The following is a 23,691-nucleotide window of genomic DNA, read 5'->3' as shown; positions in this document are numbered from 1 at the left end:
AAAATTGGCTCGAAAATAAATAAAAAATTATAACAAATTAAAAATATTGTCTAATCAACCAAAGAATTTGCGACCCCCCTGCAGTACCTCCGCGGACCCCCTAGGGGTCGTGGACCCCCTGTTGAAGACCTCTGCTGTAGATGTTAAAATGTGTTTCCTGCACCAGAATAAAAATCATTTTATTTTATAATTTGTTCAGTTCCGTTTCCGTTATGCAGCGCAGGAAGAGGCGGGACCTCAGTTTAACACGCTCGTCCTCCGTTGTTCATTCAACATGGCAGCGGGACCAATCTCAGAAAGAAACCAAGGTAAGTTCTCCGTTTAAATCCACGTTTCATTCTGCGGTGGAGCTCGTGTGTGAACCTGGTCGTACGCTGCACTTTAAAACCTCCGCGCCGGTGGGTTTAGCGTCGTTAGCCGCCGGGTTAGCGAACATTTACCAGCGGCTCGATCACATGGAAGTGTTCAGTCGTCGCTAGCTTAGTTTGCCGCTAATTTATCCATTTGAGTCGATTAACTGTAATTGTATTAATCTCACATACTTGCTGCTGAGGACGTCAGACGTGGCGATGCTCTTTCTAATTGATTTGTTAACTGTGGCGGTTCTTGTTGTTGGCAAATCAGAAGCAGTGCTACGCTGTGGTGGCTAGCAGTTAGCCTATCAAGCTAACTCCCCATAGTTGGAGCTAACCCGTTCTTCTGTTTAACTGACTAAACAAATGATCAAACGTTGATTATCATTGTAATCAGATGTTGTGTCGTGTCTTGTGTGCTTCTTCTTAGCAGTTGTTGAAGCGGGGGCTGGAGATAGGCAGTCATCAGTGTTATTATTATGGATGTTAGGCCACACTCTCCATTGTCATTTTTGTTAGCTAGTGTCAGAAATTGTATTATCTAGTTCCTCCTTAATAAATAAAATAATCACTCATCTTATCTTGAAATTAAAACGTGACAATATATTTACGTTCTATGAGGCTGCAAAAGTTCCATTAGTAGTTAATAACTTTACTAAAACGTATTTGTTTACTCTGTAAGAAAGTAAACGGTTCACCAGAGTTCAAAGTCATTCTACACACTGTATCAATTTGAGAGAAGAAAGAATAACTAATGTCTCGTATGCATCTCGATTGATTGTATTTTTTACTTTTCTTAGAAATACTTGCATGAAGTCTAATTTCAATTTGTTCAATTTTTCAGATGCCACTGTCTATGTCGGCGGCTTGGACGAGAAAGTATCTGAGCCGTTACTATGGGAGCTTTTCCTGCAGGCTGGTCCTGTGGTCAACACACACATGCCCAAAGACAGAGTCACAGGCCAACACCAGGGTGAGTGTCAGCCATTGAGAACTAAACCGTGTTGTTGTGGAGATGGCAACATGTCTGACGTGGAATAAACAGTACTCATTTAGCCAAACATGATGCTGAATGTTTTTCTTTCTCCTCAGGCTATGGCTTTGTGGAGTTCCTCAGTGAAGAGGATGCTGACTATGCCATCAAAATTATGAATATGATAAAGCTCTATGGCAAACCAATTCGAGTTAATAAGGCATCGGCGCACAACAAAAACTTGGACGTGGGAGCAAACATCTTCATTGGTAACCTAGATCCAGAGATTGACGAGAAACTGCTCTACGACACATTCAGTGCCTTTGGCGTGATCCTCCAGACGCCAAAGATCATGCGAGACCCAGACACTGGCAACTCCAAGGGTTACGCTTTTATCAATTTTGCCAGCTTTGACGCGTCAGATGCCGCCATTGAGGCAATGAACGGCCAGTACCTCTGCAACAGGCCCATCACTGTGTCCTACGCCTTCAAGAAGGATTCCAAAGGAGAGCGACACGGCTCGGCTGCAGAGCGACTCCTGGCTGCACAGAACCCTCTCTCCCAGGCAGACAGGCCTCACCAGCTGTTTGCAGACGCTCCCCCGCCACTGACCGCTCCGACACCGGTCCTGACCTCAATGGGAGGTGGGATGTCCATGCAAGGTAGGACTGAACGAGAGTTGTTATACAGTGTAGATGTTAATGACTAGAAGCTGTTCCTTGTTTACATCCTTTTGGAAACAAGGGACATCTTCCACTCGTTAACATCTACCCTGTATAACAGTTAATTTACCTGAACTGTTCATGTCATGTAAAACATTTTAAGTTATCATCTAAGAATGAGAACCCCACTATTTGACAATATAAGGGCACAGCCTTTAGAAAATATAATATGCTGAGGTGTGTAGTAGGAGTGTCCGTATTCTATAATATATATATATGTGTATGTCAAATGTAAGGTTTCCTACCATCATTGATCGCGTTGTGGCAAGTCACATTTCCTCCTGTTGTCCAGTCTTAATTTCCTCTTAGATTCAAAAGTTGTGTCTGGATTCTCAACCAGTCGGATCCAAACACATTTTATGTATAACAATGGATCACATTTCGGCTGCAAAACTGTTCCCACCTTGGTTCAAAGACACAATATGGTGTCAACGTCTTAAATCTTAATGTTAAGCGTGTGTTTATTTACTTTGGTTACGTTTTTTTTCGGGGTGTAACCAGCAATATTTTTATGTTTATATGTTGATGAGTCAAACAGCTTGTTGTAATAAGAAATTGATAACTTATATTGTACATACAACTTGTGTCTCTGCAGGCATGCCACCCCCTGGGTCTTTCCCTCCTGTTCCACCTCCGGGATCGATGCCTCCATCCATGCCCCCGTCTATGTCTATGTCTATGAACGCAGGGGGCCAACAGGGTGGTGGCGGTGGACCTCCACCCGGACCACCACCGTTCCCTCCAGGCAGCATGCATCCAGGTAATGGCTTGTTAACTTAAAAGATGTTTTCCATTGTGGCTGCCTATGGAAAGTTAACAACCTGCATTTTGAAAACGTTTACAGTGGAGCTATTGTCTAAAATAATAATGCCACTTCTGGGTAAAACTGAATTCCAAGGTAGAGATTCTATCAAATGATGTAAACACCACCCACTTCATTGTTTCTCTCACACAGGTATGCCTCAGATGCCCATGCCTCCTCCCGCTCCTCCTGGCATGGTACCTGCTCCTCCAGGATCAAACCAACGGGCACCGCTGCCCCCTGGCATGCCCCCTCCCCCGCCTATGGGCATGCCACCAAGAGCACCATATGGACATCCCATGGGTGAGCGCTGCGTTTCTTTGCTTTTAAATAAAAGCGTCTTAAACCTCACTCACAGAGAATGGGAATTTTAAGGAAAGATCGATTTGATAAAAAAAACCACTCAGTTCATTTTCTGTAAAAGAACTGAGGGTCAAAAACCTTAACTCCTTGTGTCTGTATTATGCAGCAAAATAGCGTTAAGGATTTGTATTATTGAGGCATACCCATGTTACCATGACTACCATGACAAATTGGCTACTGTGGATAAGCCTCCTATTGATGAACCATATTGTGTTGCTCAGCCGTTAAACAGCTGAAAAGACAGATGACAAAAGTGAGGGATAGTCTTGTGTCCTCGATTTGAATAGGTAACGAGATAAGATTAGAGTTATTTATAGCTGATATGGAGCTTTGAAATGCCCTGAATTTCTGTAAACTATAAACAGTCTGGTTCAAAATGATCCCAATTCAATGTTGTAATTTTTTTTTTAAACACAACTCGCTTTGTAAAATCCTAATTCCATTTTTCTTTCTTCCCTGGCGGCTCCTCCTCGTCTCACCATCTCCTCGTAAGTTTTTCCATCACATTTAAATGTCAAGAGTGTTGAAAAAGCTTGTTTAGAATTTACAATAATCTTTAAAACGTTTAAGTACTTAAGAGGAAAGCTGCTCCTTGACATAATTTCCGTGCTTTAGTCTCATCTCTGGTCTTACATTGTAATCTTAAGATTTAGCAGGTGTTCATTGCACCATCTGACACATCTCACATGATATCTGCCCGACACAGTTTCTCACACAGTGCGAAATGGAGACATATTTAATCTGCAATATCTGTTGAGAGCTTTGTGTAAATCTATTGTAAATAAGATGTTTAATGTATTATATTGTCAGAGCTGAAGTAAGGAGTAAATATTTGATCATGGTTCAGAATATGATTTTGAGAATGTGCCGCCACATAAAACCCTGTTTAAGCAAGGAGAAACTATTCATTGAAAGCCTTAGTTTACCTGAATTGGATGGGAATTAACTATAATTTATAACAGGAGGTTTTCTGATGGTTTTCGACATCATAATGAATTGTCCCCTGGATCCCTGAATCTGGCCATTATTCACCATAGGCAGGTTTTCTCTAGTTGTGACCCCTCTGTGTCTTTCCCAGGTCCTCCTGTGCCTACAGGTATGAGAGGTCCTCCTCCCATGCCTCCACCTGGCTACGGAGCCGGTCCTCCACGTCCTCCTCCGTTTGGCTTCCAGAGAGGACCTCCGATGCCACCAAGACCCCCTGGTGTCCCACCACGCATTCCTATGAGGGCTCCCATGCCACCCTAGTCCTCCGCCGACGGCAGAAAAAGGAGTCTCTTTTTGCTTTTTTATTTTTAACATCTTCAGATCTACTCAAATTTGTTATCGCCAGAATAATTTAACCACCTGTTTGTATTTCTTTGGTCGTTGTACAGATGAAAGACCTTTTGGTGAATAAAGTTTTTAGTACAAGTTTTGGATCATTGTACTTTTGGTTTTATTTCTGCAAATGCCCTCCTCAATAAATGTAAAAAATATTTGATGTCATCTTTATGCACTTTACAAAGGATGATGCAGCAGGAATTTAGCAGAGTGCGCAGGTGGGCTGCTTTGTGTGGGTCCATCCTAACCAGTAGTAATATCTTTGTGCTCATTTTCATCTGCGTTTGTTACTCTGTTAGCAGGACTACACAAAAACTACTCAACCAAATTCCATGATATTGTGTAGGGATGGGGCATGACCGTAGATACATATTTCTTCAACATTTGTTGATTTCTCAGAGTAATTCATGGGTCGTGATGAAACAATCTTGCCTGTGTAGAGGACTGCTATTTGGTGGAGATTCTCTGGATCTAGTGAATTTAAATGTGGTTTATTAAGGGGACTGCTTGGCCTTGGTGGAGGTGTGAGCTCTCATGAGTCCTCTCGTTATAGTTTTTTTAATATACTGCATAGTGCTCATAAAAGTACTCACTTGGATGTACTACTAATAAATTCATTTTTTGGTCAGTCAGCCTTTATCTGTAGAACGTCGCGTAGCATGATGTTTTGCTGTCAGAACACAACAGATCACAACAAACAGGTCAGATACAGTGTTGTGTACGCATTAATGAGATCTCAATATGTTAAGTTCATAACTTACCTTCTTAAGCAACAGTATCAACTCTTACTTTTACCTTCATGACTGGCACAAGGAGCACAATCATGATCAGTTTGTCGTGCTCCATTAGATATGACATTGCTCAGCCAAGAGGACATGAACACACGGTACAAGAGTTTCTTCATCTCAAACCATCCGACGAGACCTGCAGCTTATTAACAATCACACGAGTTTGTCTCAGGCTTTTTCTTGCCCTGAGCATTGGGGATTCTTTTTAAATACATCTTTACAGTTTCCATCATATTCCTCCCAGCTGGAGCCGTAAAGACAAAGATCATGCTACACATTATCTATAAACGGGACGTGAGCAGTGCTTCTCTCTGTGGGAAACCTCGCGTGTCTTGTTGGCGAAGACTTGAAGCAGACAGAAGGATCAAGAGGATGGCAAGTGGTTGGCATGGCAACCGGAGTCAGGTGTGCTCGCACGTGTGTGTGTGTGTGTGTGTGTGTGCTGCCTGTGCGCACGATTTTAATTCTAACGTGCGTTATAATCGTGAATTGGTAAAAATCAGATGATGGGTAAATTTAGGTGTTTGGCTGCGCATGCGTGAGAGGATGCAAACACACACATATATATGTAATTGATGCGAAATGCGTTTGCAGTAATTTGATGCGCAAACCTCACACGAGCCTTTAGATGCGGAAAAAAACGTATAATAAGTTCAAAAGGGGTTTTGGCGCAGATCTGCACACAATCTGCGCAACCCCCCCCCCCCCCAGATATGAAGGCGTTAATGTGCTCGTGAGATTTTTTTTGCATGGGGGGAGGGGACCCCTGCGCATCACTGAGTGTGTGTGGATGGATGGATGGCGTGGTCTTCTCTCTCTCTCTCTCTCTCTCTCTCTCTCTCCCTCTCTCTCTCTTCCTCCAGCCCGCACAGCATCATCACCCGCTTCGCAGCAACAGCCTCGTACGGCTTCATCCTCCTCCTCATCCTCCTCATTCTTCATCACCACCATCTCCGCGCGGAGGAGGCACCGAGCGTCGCAGGAACTGAAGGTGAGATCCAAACCCCAAATGTGGGGACCGATGGCGGCTGGGATTCTGTTAGTCTCTTTTATTTTCCTTCGCCGGTATTAAGACATCATCACGAGGAAGAGGTGATGGGCGTGTTCTCCTGTCGTTTGGCTTCACACAGCAATCGGGATCGATTTTGTGAATCGAGCCTATATGTATGATTTAACCCGAGTCGTGACCAGATGCTGATGTTGGCTGAGATTTCTAAGAACGAGGGACAGATGTGAGGGAGCCTTGAACACAAACCAGCTATTTATCATCAGGTTCCTGTTTTTAATGCTGGGGGATATTTGTGGTGCTGTGTAATCGACGAGGCCTCCCCCCCCTCTGATCATCAATGAAGACAAGCCGACTGGATCCTCCAATTCATTCACCTTCAATCAGACTCCTGCTTTCACGTTTTCATTCTATTCCCACGCAATTGCCATTTATGAGAAATGATCCCTACAAGAAGCTCAGATATTAAAACAGGCCTGTTAAAGCAGAATATCATATTAACGTTTTTCTTTTTGGGGTTGGGGGTTGTTTGCCTCTCTTGATGCGATGCTATCTTCAGGTGTCCCTGTTATTCAGCACGACATTTGACTGATAGAAACCTCCCCTTGCTTTAATAAGCTCTGTACCATGTGATGTGATGGCTATCTGCTCCGCTCGGCCTTGGAAGCAAGTGGTAAACTGACCCTGATTGATTTTTCAACGAGGGTGAAAAGAATTTTTTTTTTTTTAAACAGAGACCAGGGAGCAATAATTCTCCATCCGCCATCCTCCTCATCCTCAGGCCTTCCTCGCTCCCCTCCACTGACAGGGCTGTGTGTGTGTGTGTTGCAGCGACGTGGGGGCCGTGGAGATGCTGTCAACTTGACAGCTGAATGGGAATGGATGGGATGAGAAAGTGTGGAAAGTGGGCTCTAGGCTTTTCTCTTTGAGGCTGACGAGTCTTTATCTCTGTGGGATGCACGGGTGTTAGAAACCAAGCCTCTGCATGCACGACTAATGTTTGCACTCCTGTTTAAGGGTTAAAATGAAAGATCCATTACGAGCGTTGTGTAAGATACATAAAAATGACACAAAGGCATTTGTACAATGTAAAAAACTAGAATGTTACTTCAGCATATATGTATTTAATGTCTATAAACAGATTCTGCATGTGAATATGGAGAATCGAAAGCTTGCCGGTTGACCAGTTATCTGGTTTGACCAATCACGTTTGAGCAGGCTTTGCAGGTAAATAGTCCCTGAGGGAACACATTGACGGAAATTCATCGACTAGGAGCTTTTATATTGATCTGCATTCATATTTAAGATAGCAGTTAATATGGATGAGCCCAAATGTCATCTGGACCTAAAACATTTTCAAAAAGTATCACTGCTTTTGTTATTTTCTGAGAAATGTTGGACTCGTGTTATTAAATTCACTAGTCAGGCTGTGAGAGAGTCTCAGTCCAGATATCTGCTCTCTGCACCCACAAAAACCCAACATGCCCTCAGGGGCTAATTCATGGTCAGACGATAGCCGAAGACTGACATGTTCTCAGTCCCTGTCTTATCCTTTTCTATTGTCTTCTTTTTGTGGTTTGTTTTTCGTACATTATTTCTAAATCTCTCCATCTAAAGGGATGTGCAGTGAGTCTGTAATATGAATTAAACGGCCCTAAATGTCTACTGATTAACTGTGGTTGGTATTTAAGATTCTTCCTACAGAGACTCATTATTTTTCACTTAATAATGAATATGGACTATGAGCTTTGGTTTCTATGGTTTGCATCTCACAGTGTTAAACAAAGAGATCTGCATCCTTTCACTGTGTTTCATGGACGTCTGTCTACTTGTCTTTCTGTAGACCTGCTTATAAACAAACAAATCGACCAACAAACAAATGGACAGTAGTGGAAACGTTGGTGGAGGTGATGACTGATTCGGTATTAGTACAATTTAAAACATTTGCAGGTGCAATGGGATAAAGCTTCATCCGAGGCACTGTTTTATCTTTTTATTGATTGAATCACAATTTAATATTTTGACACGTTGCAGTAAGTGTTAATTAATCAAATTAAAGATTGTCTGACTTCCATTTAGCTGCTTCGGTTTTATGGGCCCTGCATTCGTATGCTGAGAGATTTAAATAGAACTGAACCGTGGTTAATAGTGTTAGTTACACCTGTGCTTTCTCCACCATTTTGCCATCAGCCAAAGCTAAAGAACAGGTTGAATATGTGTGTGTGTGTGTGTGTGTTTGTGTGTGTGAATGTGTGTTTTATGGCTTTAAAACCAAACAGCTCTGACGTGTTTTCTTGTTCGCTCACGGCTCCATATGCTGGTATTATTTTACCCAGGCCTGTGTGCCTGTGTTTTGGGAGCGATGGTGATTACAGGCCTGTAAGTGGCTCCATCTGAGACATCATTAGTTTAGTCTCCCACAGTTTAGCCCGGACGACCAGACCTGGTGGGGCTCCGCCGGTCTGTGCCAGTAAATCTGCCTCGTCCTGCTGACACTGAAGGATGTGCGGCCTCGTGATGGGACATGATATCCCAGTTAAAATTGAATGGAAACAACTGAACCACGTGTTGGTATTGAGCCGGATTCGGATGGTGGCGTACTTCTAAGTAGATCTAGAGTTGAAGTGAGGATGGACGACTATTTCAGTCCAACATTTACATCCTGTTTTTGAGGATAGACACAAACAATTTTCTGTTAATATTAAACAACGGGAGAATCTTTAGGTTTTAGACAGAATGGGTGATTTTAGGCTCTGAAATAGTGAGATGGACCTCTATCACTATTTCCTCACATTTTACAAGATGAAAGGACCAATTGTTGAGGAATGATTGGTTAAATAACCCGAAAAATCAATGATCTTAACTCCCTTAAACATTAGCACTTCTCAAATTAGGATGCGATTTTACTGGTGTCACTTATTGAATTCACTGTAGAGCAGAAGCCCTGAAGACAAATGTTCCAATTCACTGTGGAGGACAAGAAGGTTTTAGTCTCTTTTATATCTTCTTTAATATTACTTTAAGGAGCTGATTAACGTTAACATTTTTCTCTCCCAGCTCAATATTTAATGCTGAAACTCCCACGGAGGACACTCAGTCGCCTATTCGTCCTAATTTGGAGATTTTAGTAAATGTAAAACTTAATAGCTGTTGATCTGTTATTACTCATGGTTGTTATTTAAAGGCTCATATTGTCAAGCCAAACTTATTGTCTAGTCTTAGTCCAAAAATTCATAAGTAAATAAAAAGATAATGATGGAGTTCAGTAATTCTCCATTGAATTTATATACTGGGAGTTTAGAGATTCATTTTACAGAAAGAGTAAGAGCTTGACATTTGAATGTAGATAGAAGATGGATGAACCCTGTGTCCGTGGACTTGTATTAAAGGCTTCATATCAACCTTTAAACATTTATAGCTTCGTCATCTCTGTTAGAACCTGTCAGACCCGGTTCTGGCCACAGTGAGCTCTGCGGAGATGTTTCTCTCTAATCCTCTGTCTTTTGTTTCCCTGCGCCGCAAATTCAAAGTGACATGTTGTTTTATTCCACGCTCACCCGAGGCTCACAAAGTCTTAATACAGGAACATATGGATGAGGCTCTCACCGCTGAACTGCACCAGTCAGGGGATTTTAACAAGTCTTCTTCAGGATAAGTGTTTTTTTTCCCCAAAGGGGAGACGTGACTCTGCAGCCGACTCGTAAAATGGACATCAATTTGTAGCGTCTTCTCAATTTCAAGCTTCAGTCGTTTTAGTGCGCATCGCCTCCACACCCGCAGTTGTTCACTTTTTCAATTAAGGAAGGTTTTATTTGATTAATCCACGACTTGAACTTCATTCGATAATGTTGGTGCAATATTTTTCAGACCTGACGTTGAACGCCTGGGAACAGTCACAGATTTACAGTGTGGTGCAGGATCCTGTGAGCAGCCTTTAAACGACTTAATGAACAGACGTCAACGTGCTTTATCGGATGAAAACATAAACAGCAAAGAGATAGTGTCTCATCCTCTGTACCATTACCTCAGTAGCACTAGATCTGAGTCATGGTGATGTTCTGCAGCTCTTTACCGTAAAACAAGGCATTAGGGGCACCTATGCAACAGGAGCATTTAAAAAAAAGCCTCACTGTGAAATCCTGGATTGTCCCTTCCTGTTTGTAAGTTACTGCTCCGTCCTTCTGTGACTCAGCAGAGAGCACATGCCGGGCAGATCTGGAAATGCAACAGGTGTAGTGTTGAAAAGCTTGTTTGGTTAGCTCGACGAAAATATAAATATCAGTTCAAAGACCGATTGGATGAGGCCACAACAATATTAACATATATAGTGCTTTAGCAGTTTTAAGGGGGGAGACCATTTTGTCTTGGAGATTCTGGGACGGAATTTCTTTTCCAACAATCAAGCAGTCAATCAGTAAAATATCCCAGGCTTTGTTAACCCTGTAAATCCCATTCTCATGTAGTGAATGACCATTTATTTAATTACATTTTTAATTAATTGCATTTAACGAGTGGAAAAACAAGAATGATCGGTTCAAACAAGACAATAGGGATGGACGTCAGGCTGCTTGATAGAGACGTGTTAACTCACACCCCTTCTCATCGATATGTTCAATAAACCTGGATGTTTCTTTGGGGAAGTTGTTTCTCTGTGCTGTCATTTTTGAGTGTTGTGTGTTTTCATTGACGTTTTGCATTTCTTCGTAGTTATTTTGTATCCCTCCAGTCACTTTGTGCTTCTTTGTTGTGACTTTCATGCATCTCTTTGTGGTACTTTGTGTCTTTTTGTGGATGTTTGATCAACTTTCCAACGAGAAGTGTTCATGGTTCACCAGAAATGTGTAGTGTTGCTTTTCCCCCACATGCCTGGATGATTTCAGACTACTACTGACTGACTACTTTCTATTTCCACTTTCTCTCTAGAAAAGAAAAGCCAGTTGTCAGTCGAGCTCTTCAGATCTCTGAGGTGTGTCCTGAACGTTCAGGAGGCCTCTTCCCATCACGTTTGACCACCTTTGCGTCAACTGAACCTTTTTGAAATGGAGGAAGGCTACCAAAACCGGACTGCCTTCATTAAAGGTGCCAAGGACATTGCCAAAGAGGTAAAGCGGCAAGCCTCTAAGAAGGTTGGGCGCTCAGTGGATCGGGTGACCGATGAATACAGCAAGCGCTCCTACAGTCGCTTTGAAGAGGACGATGACGACGACTACCCAAGGGAGGGCAGCCAGGACGGAGGCTACTACCGCGGAGACAGCCAGGCGGCCAATGACGACGAGGGCGGCCACAGTGACTCCACAGAGGGCCACGATGAGGACGATGAGATCTACGAGGGCGAGTACCAAGGAATCCCCAGGGCCGAGTCGGGCAAAGGCAGCCTGGCTGGTGGGCCGGGCTCCGTGGATGCCGGCGCTCAGCAGTTCAAAGATGTCGCGGCGGCCGAGGCCGAGAGGAGGAAGGACCAGGAGGTGCTGGCTCAACAGTACGAGACCATTTTGCAAGAATGCGGTCACGGGAAGTTCCAGTGGACCCTTTACTTTGTGCTGGGGCTCGCTCTCATGGCCGATGGCGTTGAGATCTTCGTGGTCGGCTTCGTCCTCCCCAGCGCTGAGAAGGATATGTGCCTGTCTGAACCGAACAAGAGCATGCTGGGTAAGACACTTACAGGTTAATGTTTGATCATAGGGTTATACATGAGAGATACAGTTTCGAATTTAATACATTCTCTTATTTTCACCAAAATAGATGAGTAACACTCACATTTGCTTTGCTCTTTCTCCTCAGGTCTGATCGTATACTTTGGGATGATGGTGGGGGCTTTCCTCTGGGGGGCTCTGGCTGACCGGATAGGCCGTCGGCAGTCTCTCCTCATCTCACTCTCCATCAACAGCATCTTCTCCTTCTTCTCCTCCTTCGTCCAGGGCTACAGCACCTTTCTGTTTTGCCGTCTCCTCTCAGGTGTCGGGTAATTGGAACAATTTATTCTTCTTCCCTCTGGGCCGGTTTACTGTTGTCTGACCTGTCAGCTCTTCTGCGAGTACTCTGTATTGTATAGTATACAATACAATCTAGTAGGAAAACACAAAAATACAAATCTTGGTTGACAAGATTACTTAACTATATAAATGTAAAAATACTTAAAAAGATTATGGAAATGTATCTAGATTACTAAAGTAAAAACAAAGAAGTATTGTTAGACTATGGTTTAAAAAAATGTATAAGCAAAATATATTTTTCAAGAATATAGATCACAAAATCAATATACTAATCTTATATCATATTTTTTGGGATTGATCTGATGCATCAGATTAAACCATTTTAGGGTTAGCAGAGGAAGGATGTTACTTTTAAATGTATTCTTAGTTTTCAATCTTCACCCTCTTCATATTCACATTAGTAAAAACAAAAGCTTCTCTGGTGGAGCCCAGTGGCAAATTGAGATTCTGGAGTCGTTCCCCTCCTCTCTTAAATCAATCTCCTTCTCACCGAGCCTCCGTGAGTTAGTCTTTCCACCACAGCGATGGAGAATTACAAGTGAGGAGAAATCGAAAGTTACTTTAAAGCTTCGGTGACCAACTAAATAAACCAGTGGAGTAGATTAAAGTTTGGAGGTTGGTGACTCGAGCGATGGTGCCTCCACTAAACCCTTGATTTGCTCTGACTCAGAAGAAGTAAGAGGCTGTGGTATGTGTCTGTCATGTCCATCATACAGTTATATAAAGTGAGCCAGTGCCTGACGTTCTCAGCCTCTCTGGAAAACATCAGGGAAATGTCTGGGATTCAGTGCCTGTCTGAAAGCAGGTCAATGTGACAACCTGAACTCTGTATGCATGTTTGGATTTGTTCTGCTCCTGGCTCAGTTGGTGTCTCATCTTTGCAGGATCGGTGGATCGATTCCCATCGTGTTTTCCTACTATTCCGAATTCCTGTCCCAAGAAAAGCGTGGCGAGCACCTCAGTTGGCTCTGCATGTTCTGGATGATCGGGGGAATATACGCATCGGCTATGGCCTGGGCTATTATCCCACATTACGGTGAGTCTGGTAACATGTCACTGAAATGATCAGGTTTATGGTTGGCTACTTCTGCACTGATCCAAACTGGCTGATCCTCATCCTTTCTAACACTTAAATCACAAACATGGAAGTGGTGTCAATCTTAAAGAAAAGGACTAATAGGAACATTTCCCAGAATGTCAGAGTATATTCTTTGAAATGTATCTTTATTATCTCTGGTTTTGGCAGCAGATGATAGGAAAAGGCAGGTTTGAGTTCATTTGTGTGCAAACGTCTGACCGCAGACCCGTTGCTACATGAAGATCGACAGTCTGACCTTCTCCGTTATGGACTGAGGTGTAATAAGTTCTGAGCGATGCTTTGTTTCTGTCTCCTCAGGATGGAGTTTCCAGATGGGCTCGGCGTACCAGTTCCATAGCTGGCGTGTGTTTGTGTTAGTGTGCGCATTTCCGTCTGTTGCCGCCATCGCCACCCTCAGCGTCGTGCCAGAGAGCCCACGCTTCTACTTGGAGGTCAGCGGATGTGTTAGCCCCTCACTGGGAGTTGTCGCCGCCTGTGCTCATATAAGAAGGCTCCTAAAAAACAAATCAATGAAATGTGCTGTATGACCTTTTCCTCACACAGAACGGCAAACACGACGAGGGCTGGATGATTCTGAAGCAAGTTCACGACACAAACATGAGAGCGAAGGGACACCCAGAGAAGGTGTTTTCTGTAAGTATACCCCAGCAGAGATGAAACTACTCTCCTCGGACCTACCTAATGTGCTTTCCTTAAAATCACCGAACAATAATGGAGCCTCACAGCAGGAAATCCAAACAAAGTTTTCAGGACTGTGCATTTATGGGGCAATAAAACAGAATAGCTAAACAGAGTTTGTGATGAAACGGCTCATGTGTAACCTTATTATAAGGTACATGCAGAAAATGTCTCTTTTACTTTGATGCCAAAACAAAAAAACGCAGCAGGAGAGCAAACCTCTGGAAAGCTCAGTGGCTACCAAACCATGACATCTGGTTGATAGACTTTTTCTCCTACATCCCAGGTCACCACCATCAAGACGGTGAAGCAGATTGACGAGTTGACAGACACTGGCACCGACACTCCGGTTTGGAAACGCTACAAACTGAAGATTATCAGCCTCTCTCAACAGGTGAGTGAGGGACAAATACGATGCTGTTGGAAAGGAAGGGGTATTTATTTAGATGCAATGTACAGAATCACCACTAGTTGTTTCTAAATCCAACAGGCATGGTCCTTTAAAACGTAATTAGGTAAAACTAACGAATACGTGTATGTGTGAATAAATCAATGGCATTGATTTTACCTTTGCATTTGGTTTTCATACATTTAAACTTGTTCCTTCTTATTGTATTGTACATTTCAGCAGCACCCTAGTGCCTGATTTTAATTTGCATCCAGCCTACATTCTGCTACACACATCTACAGCCTCCATCTTCTTCTGAATCTGCCACCCCACCGCCTACCTAACGCCTACTGAGAAAAGCCTTGACAATAAGTACATAGTTTATCGAAAACAGAGACATTTGTTAGTAGAAAATAAAAAAAACCCTGCATGGCTATTATGTTGCAAATTTTAATGTATATTCTCAGGAATAACAAAGAAATATCACATCATATGATTAAAGTAGGAGCTTCATTGTCATTCGATGAACCGTACATTTATTTATAGTTGAATCAGGTCTTCCTCACCTTCCTGTTCACATGTTTCAGATCCGGCAAAACATCCTTGCCTGCTTCAGCCCTGAATACAAGCGGACTACCTTCATGCTCATGGCTGTTTGGTTCACCATGTCCTTCAGGTAAACTTGAGACTCATAGAGTCTTTGCTGCTTCATGGTCACTATTGATTCTCATTCGATCCCGTTCTCGACAACTCAACTCCGCAGCTACTACGGCCTGACTGTGTGGTTCCCGGACATGATCAAGTACATCCAGAAGCAGGAGTATGATTTAAAGACAAAGACCTTCACCAAGGAACGAGTGGAGCATGTCACTTTTAATTTCACACTGGAAAACCAAGTTCATAGCCAGGGACACTACTTCAATGACAAGTGAGTGCGGTATTTAATACCACTTCACATACAAACATGCAGATATGACACTAAAGCTGATTTTTGTCCCCTGTTCTCCAGGTTCCTCAACCTGAAAATGAAATCCATGGTGTTTGAAGACTCTGTGTTTGAGGAGTGCTACTTCGAGGATATCACCTCCACACACACCTTGTTCAAAAACTGCACCTTCATTGCAAGTTTGTTCTACAACACAGGTAAATACCAATGGAAATACAGCATTAATTAGAACTTTATACAATCAATGGTTACGTTTTGCGATTAATTTTTAATTTAGGATTTTTATTTAATTAGAGTTTTAAATACAGATTCTAATTCTCACAACTTAAATTGATTTCAGCTTGAATATGAATTCAGAACCATTTCATTTTAGCCTTAAAGGTTAAAAACAAAAAACAACTCGGAGGAGCTCAGCAGGTCTGTCGCCATAGAAACACTCTGATGCTAGTATCCCCTGGTTACGCTGCTGCAGAGCTGTTACCATAGCAATGTAAACAAATTAATTAAACAGATATTTGGTAGGCGGAGCGATTTGATTGGATGTGAAACAGAGCTTTGAAAAACAGATGTGAAGAATAAATCAACTGGATTCTCAGATCCAAAGCTCTTTATGATACTGAAGAGACAAATGTCCACATATAGATTTGTTTTATGTCTCAGTGTCAGTGTTCTCTACACGGTACCTGTTGATCTAATGAGTCATTTCATTATAATATATAAAAATAGCAATAAGTAAGAGCTTTATCTTACACTCTTGTTTTGTCTCCATGCGTTTTTGAATTTTCTGTTGTTTCTGTCCCTTAGTTAGGTCTTCTTTGGTATCTATAGTTCATTTACATGTGATCTATCCCTGTACACAAACATGCACTAAAAAGATGGATGTAGTGACAGAAGCCTTGAAGATAATTCTGTTATGCCCAAGCTGTATTCAAAAGGGTAAATGGACTGATTTTATTAAGTGCTTCTAGTCCTAACAACCTCTCAAAGCACTGTAAGTCACATTCACCCACTCACACACAAACAGCTTCTCAACGCAGCACTTTTCTACCGCACATTATTCACTCTCCGACGGAACAGTTGCAATTTAGGGTTTAATGTCTTGCCCAAGGACACTGGCATATGGACCGGAGAAGCTGGAGATCAAACCCTCCACCTCCTGATCCAAGGCCGTGGTCGCTGGTGTGTTTTTGGTGTGTGGTCTTGATTTCTGCTTATGAGCCATTAAATCAACATGTCCGATCCCAATCCGGGAAACACATCTGAGAAACTGGAAAACTCTTCCACTTAGCTCTCCCTCCAGTTCTAAGCTTCCACAGCTTTAGTTTTGAATCTGAACATCTCCGGCCCAACAATCACAGCCGCACTAACTTCTCATCCCTAGCCACAGATACATTATTCTGCATCCAAACTTTTATGATCGTTCAGCACTTTTTTCTCTGCCAGACTCTCTTTAATAAAACCAGTTGTGGTTATTGGAAGCAGTTTTAGCAGAATGTGTAATCAGGCTGTTTTCAGCGGCAGCAGACAGTGAAGTATAAACACAGTAAGATCGAGGAGAAGTTGTCTGACCTCCCCTGACCTTCTCGGTTGTTTTCCTGATTCACTGTATATTTAAAGATACGGCAGGAAATAAAATGATGAAGTAGTTTAATCTGTTTTTATGTTTACAACTTTGATGAGAAACAGATGTTGACAGTAGATCGGTTGTGTGGTGGCTGTATGTCCTGAATGCTTCAACAGGGAGATGATTTGTATGCCTTCTTCTCACCCTGTAGGAAAAGTAGTAATTGATGCAAGTGATCAAATGTCTCCTGCAATGTTCCAGAGAAATGTTACACTGGTGGAAACCTGATATGATTAAGAGCTTTGTCTTTTTTAGAAGAACGATAACTGTAAAATAAAAACCTGCTTTATTAAAAAAATTCTTGAAAACATACAGAAGAGGTAGAAGTATATTTTCAGCCCTGAGCAGTGTCTGCAGGTATCTCACCCAGCCTGCAAACTATCAAAAGAACCTCCATAAATAAGACATGGCCTGAGAGGAAACACACAGGCGACTTTACATGAGTAGAATTTAGACATTTCCTCCTCTTCCTAGTACTAACTATACCCTTACATTTATTTATCAGCTTCCTTTACAGTACATTACATTACATTTCATTTAGCTGATGCTTTTATCCAAAGCGACTTACAGAATAAGTGCATTCAACCCAGAGTGTACAGACCCAGCCAGTACTTATACATATTTCTGATCCTTAGATTTAATATTACCAAGTATTAACACATGTTTTTGATCCCTTTTTTTCATCAGATTTGTTCAAATACAGGATGGAAAACTGCAAACTGCTCAACAGCACGTTCCTCCACAACAAGGAGGGCTGCATGCTCGACTTCAGCGACGACTTCAACAACGCCTACATGATATACTTCGTCAACTTCCTCGGCACACTGGCAGTCTTGCCTGGCAACATCGTGTCGGCTCTCTTAATGGACAAGATTGGTCGTTTACGGATGTTGGGTGAGTGAATCGAAATCCCTGCAGGATCGTCACTCTGCGCCCATAGAGGCCATTCAACTTAATGTCACCGTGCTTCCTCTTCTCCGAACAGCGGGATCCAGCGTCATTTCTTGCATCAGCTGTTTCTTCCTGATGTTCGGCAACAGCGAGTCGGGGATGATCGCTCTCCTGTGTCTGTTCGGGGGCATCAGCATCGCCTCGTGGAACGCCCTGGATGTGATCACAGTGGAGCTCTACCCCTCGGATAAAAGGTGACGTGACAGAGAAAATCTTATCCTGTGACCTCACAGCCGACTGCTACACAGCAGCTACCTGTCTGTAATTCACATTTAAACAATAGATATAGCAGTTATTACTGTTTTCATTTTGAATTATGAACATTTTACGTAGATTAGATATGCTGATGTTGTCCTACCAATATATACATTTCTTTTTATTGAATTTCTATTTCTGTTATATTGAACATTGAGTAATTTAATGATCTGTTACATGAGAAGCATTTAAGTCGTTTCAAGTCTGGCTTGTAAACCTACTTTTGGACTAATAACTCACATGTTATGTTACTATGCATATCTTTAATACGGCTAACAACATGGAAACAGGATGATTTAAATGTCAGCCGGAAGAAGACTGAGGCTTTTAGTTAGATTTGCTTCAGATTGAAGCCAGAGTCCGTTTCATGTTTTATTGATCATTTATTTATAGGTTCTGCATTTGAGTTTAAAAATCCCTTGGTGACTCCTGGTAGCATGTTTACCACTACAACAACACCATCTGATGAATTACTTTTAACGAATCGTTTTATTTGACTACACACTTCTTATATTATTGCTGTGAATATAAGTTTATGTGATTTAATTTCTCTCCGACTATTTATTCATTTTTACAACAAAGAGGTTGTTTCAGCAGAAATGTGGTAAAATCCTTTTCAAACACATGTTGATGACAGATCAGATTAAAGTAATGAATCAGTATTGTTAAAATCTTCTCCCTCTCTTCTTGTCTTCTTATCTGCAGGTGCACAGCGTTTGGCTTCCTGAATGCTCTCTGCAAACTGGCGGCCGTACTGGGAATCAGCATCTTCCAGTCATTCGTCGGCATCACCAAGGCCGTGCCCATCATCTTTGCTGCCGGCGCGCTCGCTGCAGGTAGTTTCCTTGCAACCAAGTTGCCTGAAACGCGAGGCCAAGTGTTGCAGTAAAGCAGGTGACCAGCAGTGGGCAGGAGAGTAGAGCTGGAGTGCGTTTGACCACTAGAGCCCAAACATTCCTTAGAGCTTCAGCTGCTGCCCATCTCACACCAACAGACTGCCCCCCCCCCCCACCCGCCCAACCCCCCCCCCCCCATTGTAAGCCCAGAATCCTCTCAAATATGGATCGCGTCATTCAAAGTCCCAACAGACCCACAGAGATTAACCGACGTAGAGATTAACGCCGGTGTCATGGTAGAACGACTACATCCCTTTTATTTCAGCCACCAGGTAAAAATAAATCTGATCCTTCACGGACGTGTCATACTCACAGGCTGATGTGGTAGAGGTGGAAACGTGCTGTGATGATAAAATGGGCATAGATCTCCGGTGAAAACACAGAGTGGTCAAGTGAAACCGAAAAAGGCAGATTTGGGGGAAGGTGTGCAAAGATTTCCAGATGTATGTGATTGTGTATTTATTTCTCATCCGTCCACAGCCTCAGTGACTAGTTTTCAGTGCTGCTTGTTAATTTGAATTCCCTATTTTTTATTTGGAAAGCCCTCAAAATGTATTTCAGGTTGATTTAAATCCCTCTAATAGCAACCAGGAACCCCCTGCCCCCATCCATTGCCAACTGCTGAGCACAAAACAGAAGATTCACTCATAAACAAAGAGTTGAACTCTTCCTGTATAAAGTCTGTTCCTCTTTGTGTAGCCTCCCGACACTGGTGAAGTTACATTTCACAGGATTCTCAGTTGCAAATGGGAAAAGTTTGATCCAGTTCCTGAGTGTTCAGTGTTAAACGTCTGTTCTTTTGTCAATTTTGGTCAAGTGCTAAATGTGAGAGCCGATACAAACGCATAATAATTGGTGAATTATTTGCATGTGTGTGTGTGTGTGTGTGTGTGTATGGTATGTGAGTGTGTGCGATTGCTTATGTACACGTGTGACTTATTCCTTTAAGCACCAACATTTCCTGCGATTCAGTGCAGCCCCACTCTTCAGTCATTGGATCCAACAGCAGAATGTACGGAACAGCGGTTTCATAATTTTAGGATAATTTCAAAAGACGATATATTTAATATTTCTCATGCAGTAGCTGAGGTTTGATGAAATGCTTGATCATGTTTACAGCCAGTAGTATATTTTAGCATCGCTGCACTGAATTACTGTACATGCAGGATCATTTTTCCATCCCTCATGCATTGCAGCATTAATCTTAAAATGAGACTAAACAAGGATTCAGTTCATTTTTACCTTAGAAATAGTAGTTATGCAAAATCAAAAACTATAATCAAAGTCCTGTCACAAGACCTTTTTCCAAAGCTTTTCCACTGTACCTTGCTTAGTTGTTACTGGAAAGGAAAGCTCTGAGAAAAGTTAGTAAGTGGAATTTGATATAAGATTTTTTTTTATATCATTAGTCATTTCATTATTTTGTCTTTTGCTGTTTGGCCTCAAAATAACAAAAACATTTTTCTTTAATGCTCCATAGGCATCATGACATGGCGTCATTGGCCTCATAAGCACATATCAAACGGGACCAAAAGAAGAATAAGTTGTTTAAAAGAGTCGGCTTGATCAGGAAGAGAAACAGAGGTAACAAAGTCACTCGCCAATTTATTTTAAGGGCTTAATTGAAGGAGTTCAGTCATTCCTCCACTCAAGTTATCAAACGTGCTCCTGCATGATACTGTTCAACCGTCTTTGAAAGTATCACAGCTGCTTTACAGATTATCTGTCCATTGGAAATTTGATCTCAATTGGACACGAAGGGAAGATAATTGAGTTCTTTATACATATCACTACTGCGGTATTATTTCTCCAAAGGTGTACATCAATATGTGTGCAGACAATCAGTGATTGAGTACATGAGTGGTGGTGGAGAGAAATGTTCTGCCCTAAAGACATCCTCTGGATCGTGTGTATGTATGTGTGTGTGTGTGTGTCTGTGTGTGTGTGTGTGTGTGTGTGTGTGTGTGTGTGTGTGTGTTTGAGGGAGCCTTTGAAGGATGAGTTGGACTTTTTGGGAGTAAACTTATTCACTTTGGTTAGCTTAGCACAAAGACTGGAAGCGGGGGGAAACAGATAGCCTGGCGCATAGTCAAACACATAATCTGCCATAAAACCACAACTTTTACTCTTTTATATTCTTTGTGCAGAATAAGGAGACGTGAGATAACATCTGTTATGTATCTTTTATGATGGTAACTTCTAATAGAGCCGGGCTAACACTTTCCCCCTGATTCCAGTCATTATGCTAAGCTATGCTAACTGACTGCTGGCTGTAGCTTCATATTTACCGAGTGGTAGCGAGAGTATTTCCCAAAATGTTGAACTCTTCCTTCAATATTTGCAAATGTGGATCACATTCTGAGGATCACATCTCTTCTTTGCTGTTTGTGAGTCTTCAGTGAACAACGTCGTTCCATGTTGTGTGTCGTCTGAGAGGCAGTTTGGATGTTGTTGTTGTTGTTGTTAACGTGTGTGTGCATGAGACTCTTAAATCGTCCGTCACGTATTTTTCTACTTTTTCTGTTGCGGTATTTTCATCCCTGTGATGAATACAGCTCAGCTGGGGACCACAGAAATATATTTACACTAAGAGAAGATAAAGAAAAAACTTAATGCAATATATGCAGTGTCGGATTTATTTGTGTTGTTCTTCATAATAGACTCTGGTGCTCTTTTGCTGACACAGTTCAGTCTTTAAAACGAACCCTGTCAAAGGAAACCAGTCTTGGAGAAAACGCGCGTGACCTGTTCCTCTGTTGGGAAACACGGTGGAAGGATCACATCTTAAATCAAGACAACTTCACCCTCCGCTCCTTCTGTATTCAACCGATTGTGACGCATGTTTGTATCGTATTGTCTGACTTCTTGGACGTCCTGTATGCCAGCCGGTGTTTTGTCTAAAAGCAAGAACTTGTGTTTTCATTGTTGTATGATGACATAGATTTGTTGCTTGCAGTGATTGTTCTTAATCAAAGTGGGGTTAAAAATTGGTAAAACTTGAGTATGTGTTTCTGAAAGTCAGTTAGTGGTGACTGTGCTCCTTGTTTACCTTGGACCCAGGTAACTCTTTAATATAAATATATATATATATAAACTGTATATGCCTGATTTTGTGGAGGGGGATGCTTTTACTCGTGCACTTCATCTTGTTGCAGAGCTGGAGAAATGGCTTTGCTGCTGCTAAGGAGAAGGGAGCTGAAAAATAGGCACAAATTAAGAGCAAAAAGTACAATTAGACACAAGCTCCATTGTCCGCATGAGTCTTATTTAAGAGGAAGTGAAGTGGAAGTGAAGTGGAAACAGGAAGTGAGCATTAAACACAAAACTCATCAAGAGCATCCTCTGGCAAGAGCTCCTGTCCAAAATGTTAAAGTTTACTATTTAATGTTGACTATGTGTAAAATTTACATTATGTATATATATAATATAACATATAATATATATATACATACATTAACACACACACACACATATATATATATATATAAACTCCGCAAAGGGTGGTCTGATAAACGGACAGGGGACTTTTCATGGCCCGGCCTCTGGTCTCCTCTCAAGAGCACACGGATCAGTCCTGAACGAATCCCGACAAAAGAAAATAACAGGACCGGCCCGATGCCATAAAAACAACTCCTTCCTCTGCAAAGAATTCTTCACCGTCGCTGGGACTTATTTTAAGTGTCTGTTTTTTTCTTTTCTTTAGTTTGACTCGGATCTGTTTATTCAATGATAGAAGTTCTACTCTAAATGTGAGTTCAATTCAGAAATCAATGTACTGTGTGTAGAAACTGTAGATGTTTGTACGTGCAAGTATGGAATTTGTGGAACAAAAGATTCAATTCAAAGAAAAAAAAAAGAAGAGAAAAATCTATCGTGTGTTGTCTTTGTGTTTTGTAAAATGAAGACTGAACATCTTGGTAAATTCAGTATTTATTACTTCTGGATATTGAGAATATTTTAGTGATGCTAAAAAGGTGCCGTATTTATTTTGTGCGAGTTGATTTGCACTTTTGTGCCATTTGCCCAGATCTATGAAGAAAATGATAGAATCATATTGAAATAAAACTTGAAGAAATAAAAAAAGTAAATGTTTGCATTACACGGCATGAAATCCGTTCAATGTTGAGTCCAGATTTTCTCCTCACTTTTTAGAATAGTGGTCTCACACTGTTTGCCCTGTTCCAGCTGTGTGGTGGCAATGGAAATGTTAGTTAGTATAATTACTAAAACTAAGACTCTTCGCTCTCTATAGTAGTTCTCTTGTCATGCAGTCTGTGCCCTTATTTTACCAACTCCACCGAGGCGTGTTGTATTTCCATCCCAGTCCATTTGTTTATTTCCAATTGGGCAAATACTAAATCGATGACTCACCACATTTTTAGATGTTTAACATTGCAAGAGCATCGATTTCTTAGGTAAAGGTCTAATAAAAGTTAGCATCTTGAAGCCATGAGCTCGACTGAAAGCCATTCCAGTGCAGGAGGAAGTGTTCACTACTGCAGAGGTTCCCAACCCCCTCGTCAAAGGAATT

General features: G+C 41.8%; 2 protein-coding genes across 2 annotated transcripts; both read left to right on the top strand.

The window, feature by feature from the left end:
- The first annotated feature begins 200 nt into the window (after nucleotides 1-200).
- On the top strand, nucleotides 201-4,632 carry sf3b4 (splicing factor 3b, subunit 4). Its single transcript, XM_062410463.1, has 6 exons — nucleotides 201-308; nucleotides 1,198-1,326; nucleotides 1,446-1,988; nucleotides 2,644-2,808; nucleotides 3,004-3,153; nucleotides 4,310-4,632. Exons 1-6 carry the CDS (start codon nucleotides 275-277, stop codon nucleotides 4,459-4,461), a joined length of 1,173 nt encoding a protein of 390 aa, XP_062266447.1. The 5' UTR covers nucleotides 201-274; the 3' UTR covers nucleotides 4,462-4,632.
- A 1,494-nt stretch (nucleotides 4,633-6,126) lies between these two features.
- Nucleotides 6,127-23,259, top strand: LOC133972921 (synaptic vesicle glycoprotein 2A-like). Its single transcript, XM_062410539.1, has 13 exons — nucleotides 6,127-6,315; nucleotides 11,254-11,979; nucleotides 12,112-12,292; nucleotides 13,208-13,359; nucleotides 13,720-13,853; nucleotides 13,966-14,055; nucleotides 14,387-14,494; nucleotides 15,076-15,164; nucleotides 15,252-15,416; nucleotides 15,498-15,631; nucleotides 17,746-17,952; nucleotides 18,044-18,203; nucleotides 18,970-23,259. The coding sequence occupies exons 2-13, from the start codon at nucleotides 11,370-11,372 to the stop codon at nucleotides 19,151-19,153; spliced, it is 2,214 nt and encodes a 737-aa protein (XP_062266523.1). The 5' UTR covers nucleotides 6,127-6,315; nucleotides 11,254-11,369; the 3' UTR covers nucleotides 19,154-23,259.
- The last annotated feature ends 432 nt before the right edge of the window (nucleotides 23,260-23,691 follow it).

The sequence above is a fragment of the Platichthys flesus genome, chromosome 17 (assembly GCF_949316205.1).
Source record: "Platichthys flesus chromosome 17, fPlaFle2.1, whole genome shotgun sequence".
In the NCBI taxonomy this organism is placed as follows: domain Eukaryota; kingdom Metazoa; phylum Chordata; class Actinopteri; order Pleuronectiformes; family Pleuronectidae; genus Platichthys; species Platichthys flesus.
The sequence above is the reverse complement of the archived record's forward strand: the minus strand, read 5'-3'. Positions and strand labels throughout refer to the sequence as shown.

Excerpts from the sequence above, each read along its gene's own strand:
- sf3b4 (XM_062410463.1), top strand. The coding sequence starts at position 275 with ATGGCAGCGGGACCAATCTCAGAAAGAAACCAAG. Across the intron at positions 309-1,197 it reads AATCTCAGAAAGAAACCAAG|ATGCCACTGTCTATGTCGGC; the intron begins GTAAGTTCTCCG and ends TCAATTTTTCAG. Across the intron at positions 1,989-2,643 it reads AGGTGGGATGTCCATGCAAG|GCATGCCACCCCCTGGGTCT; the intron begins GTAGGACTGAAC and ends GTGTCTCTGCAG.
- LOC133972921 (XM_062410539.1), top strand. The coding sequence starts at position 11,370 with ATGGAGGAAGGCTACCAAAACCGGACTGCCTTCATTAAAGGTGCCAAG. Across the intron at positions 12,293-13,207 it reads CGTCTCCTCTCAGGTGTCGG|GATCGGTGGATCGATTCCCA; the intron begins GTAATTGGAACA and ends TCATCTTTGCAG. Across the intron at positions 15,632-17,745 it reads AAGTTTGTTCTACAACACAG|ATTTGTTCAAATACAGGATG; the intron begins GTAAATACCAAT and ends TTTTTTCATCAG.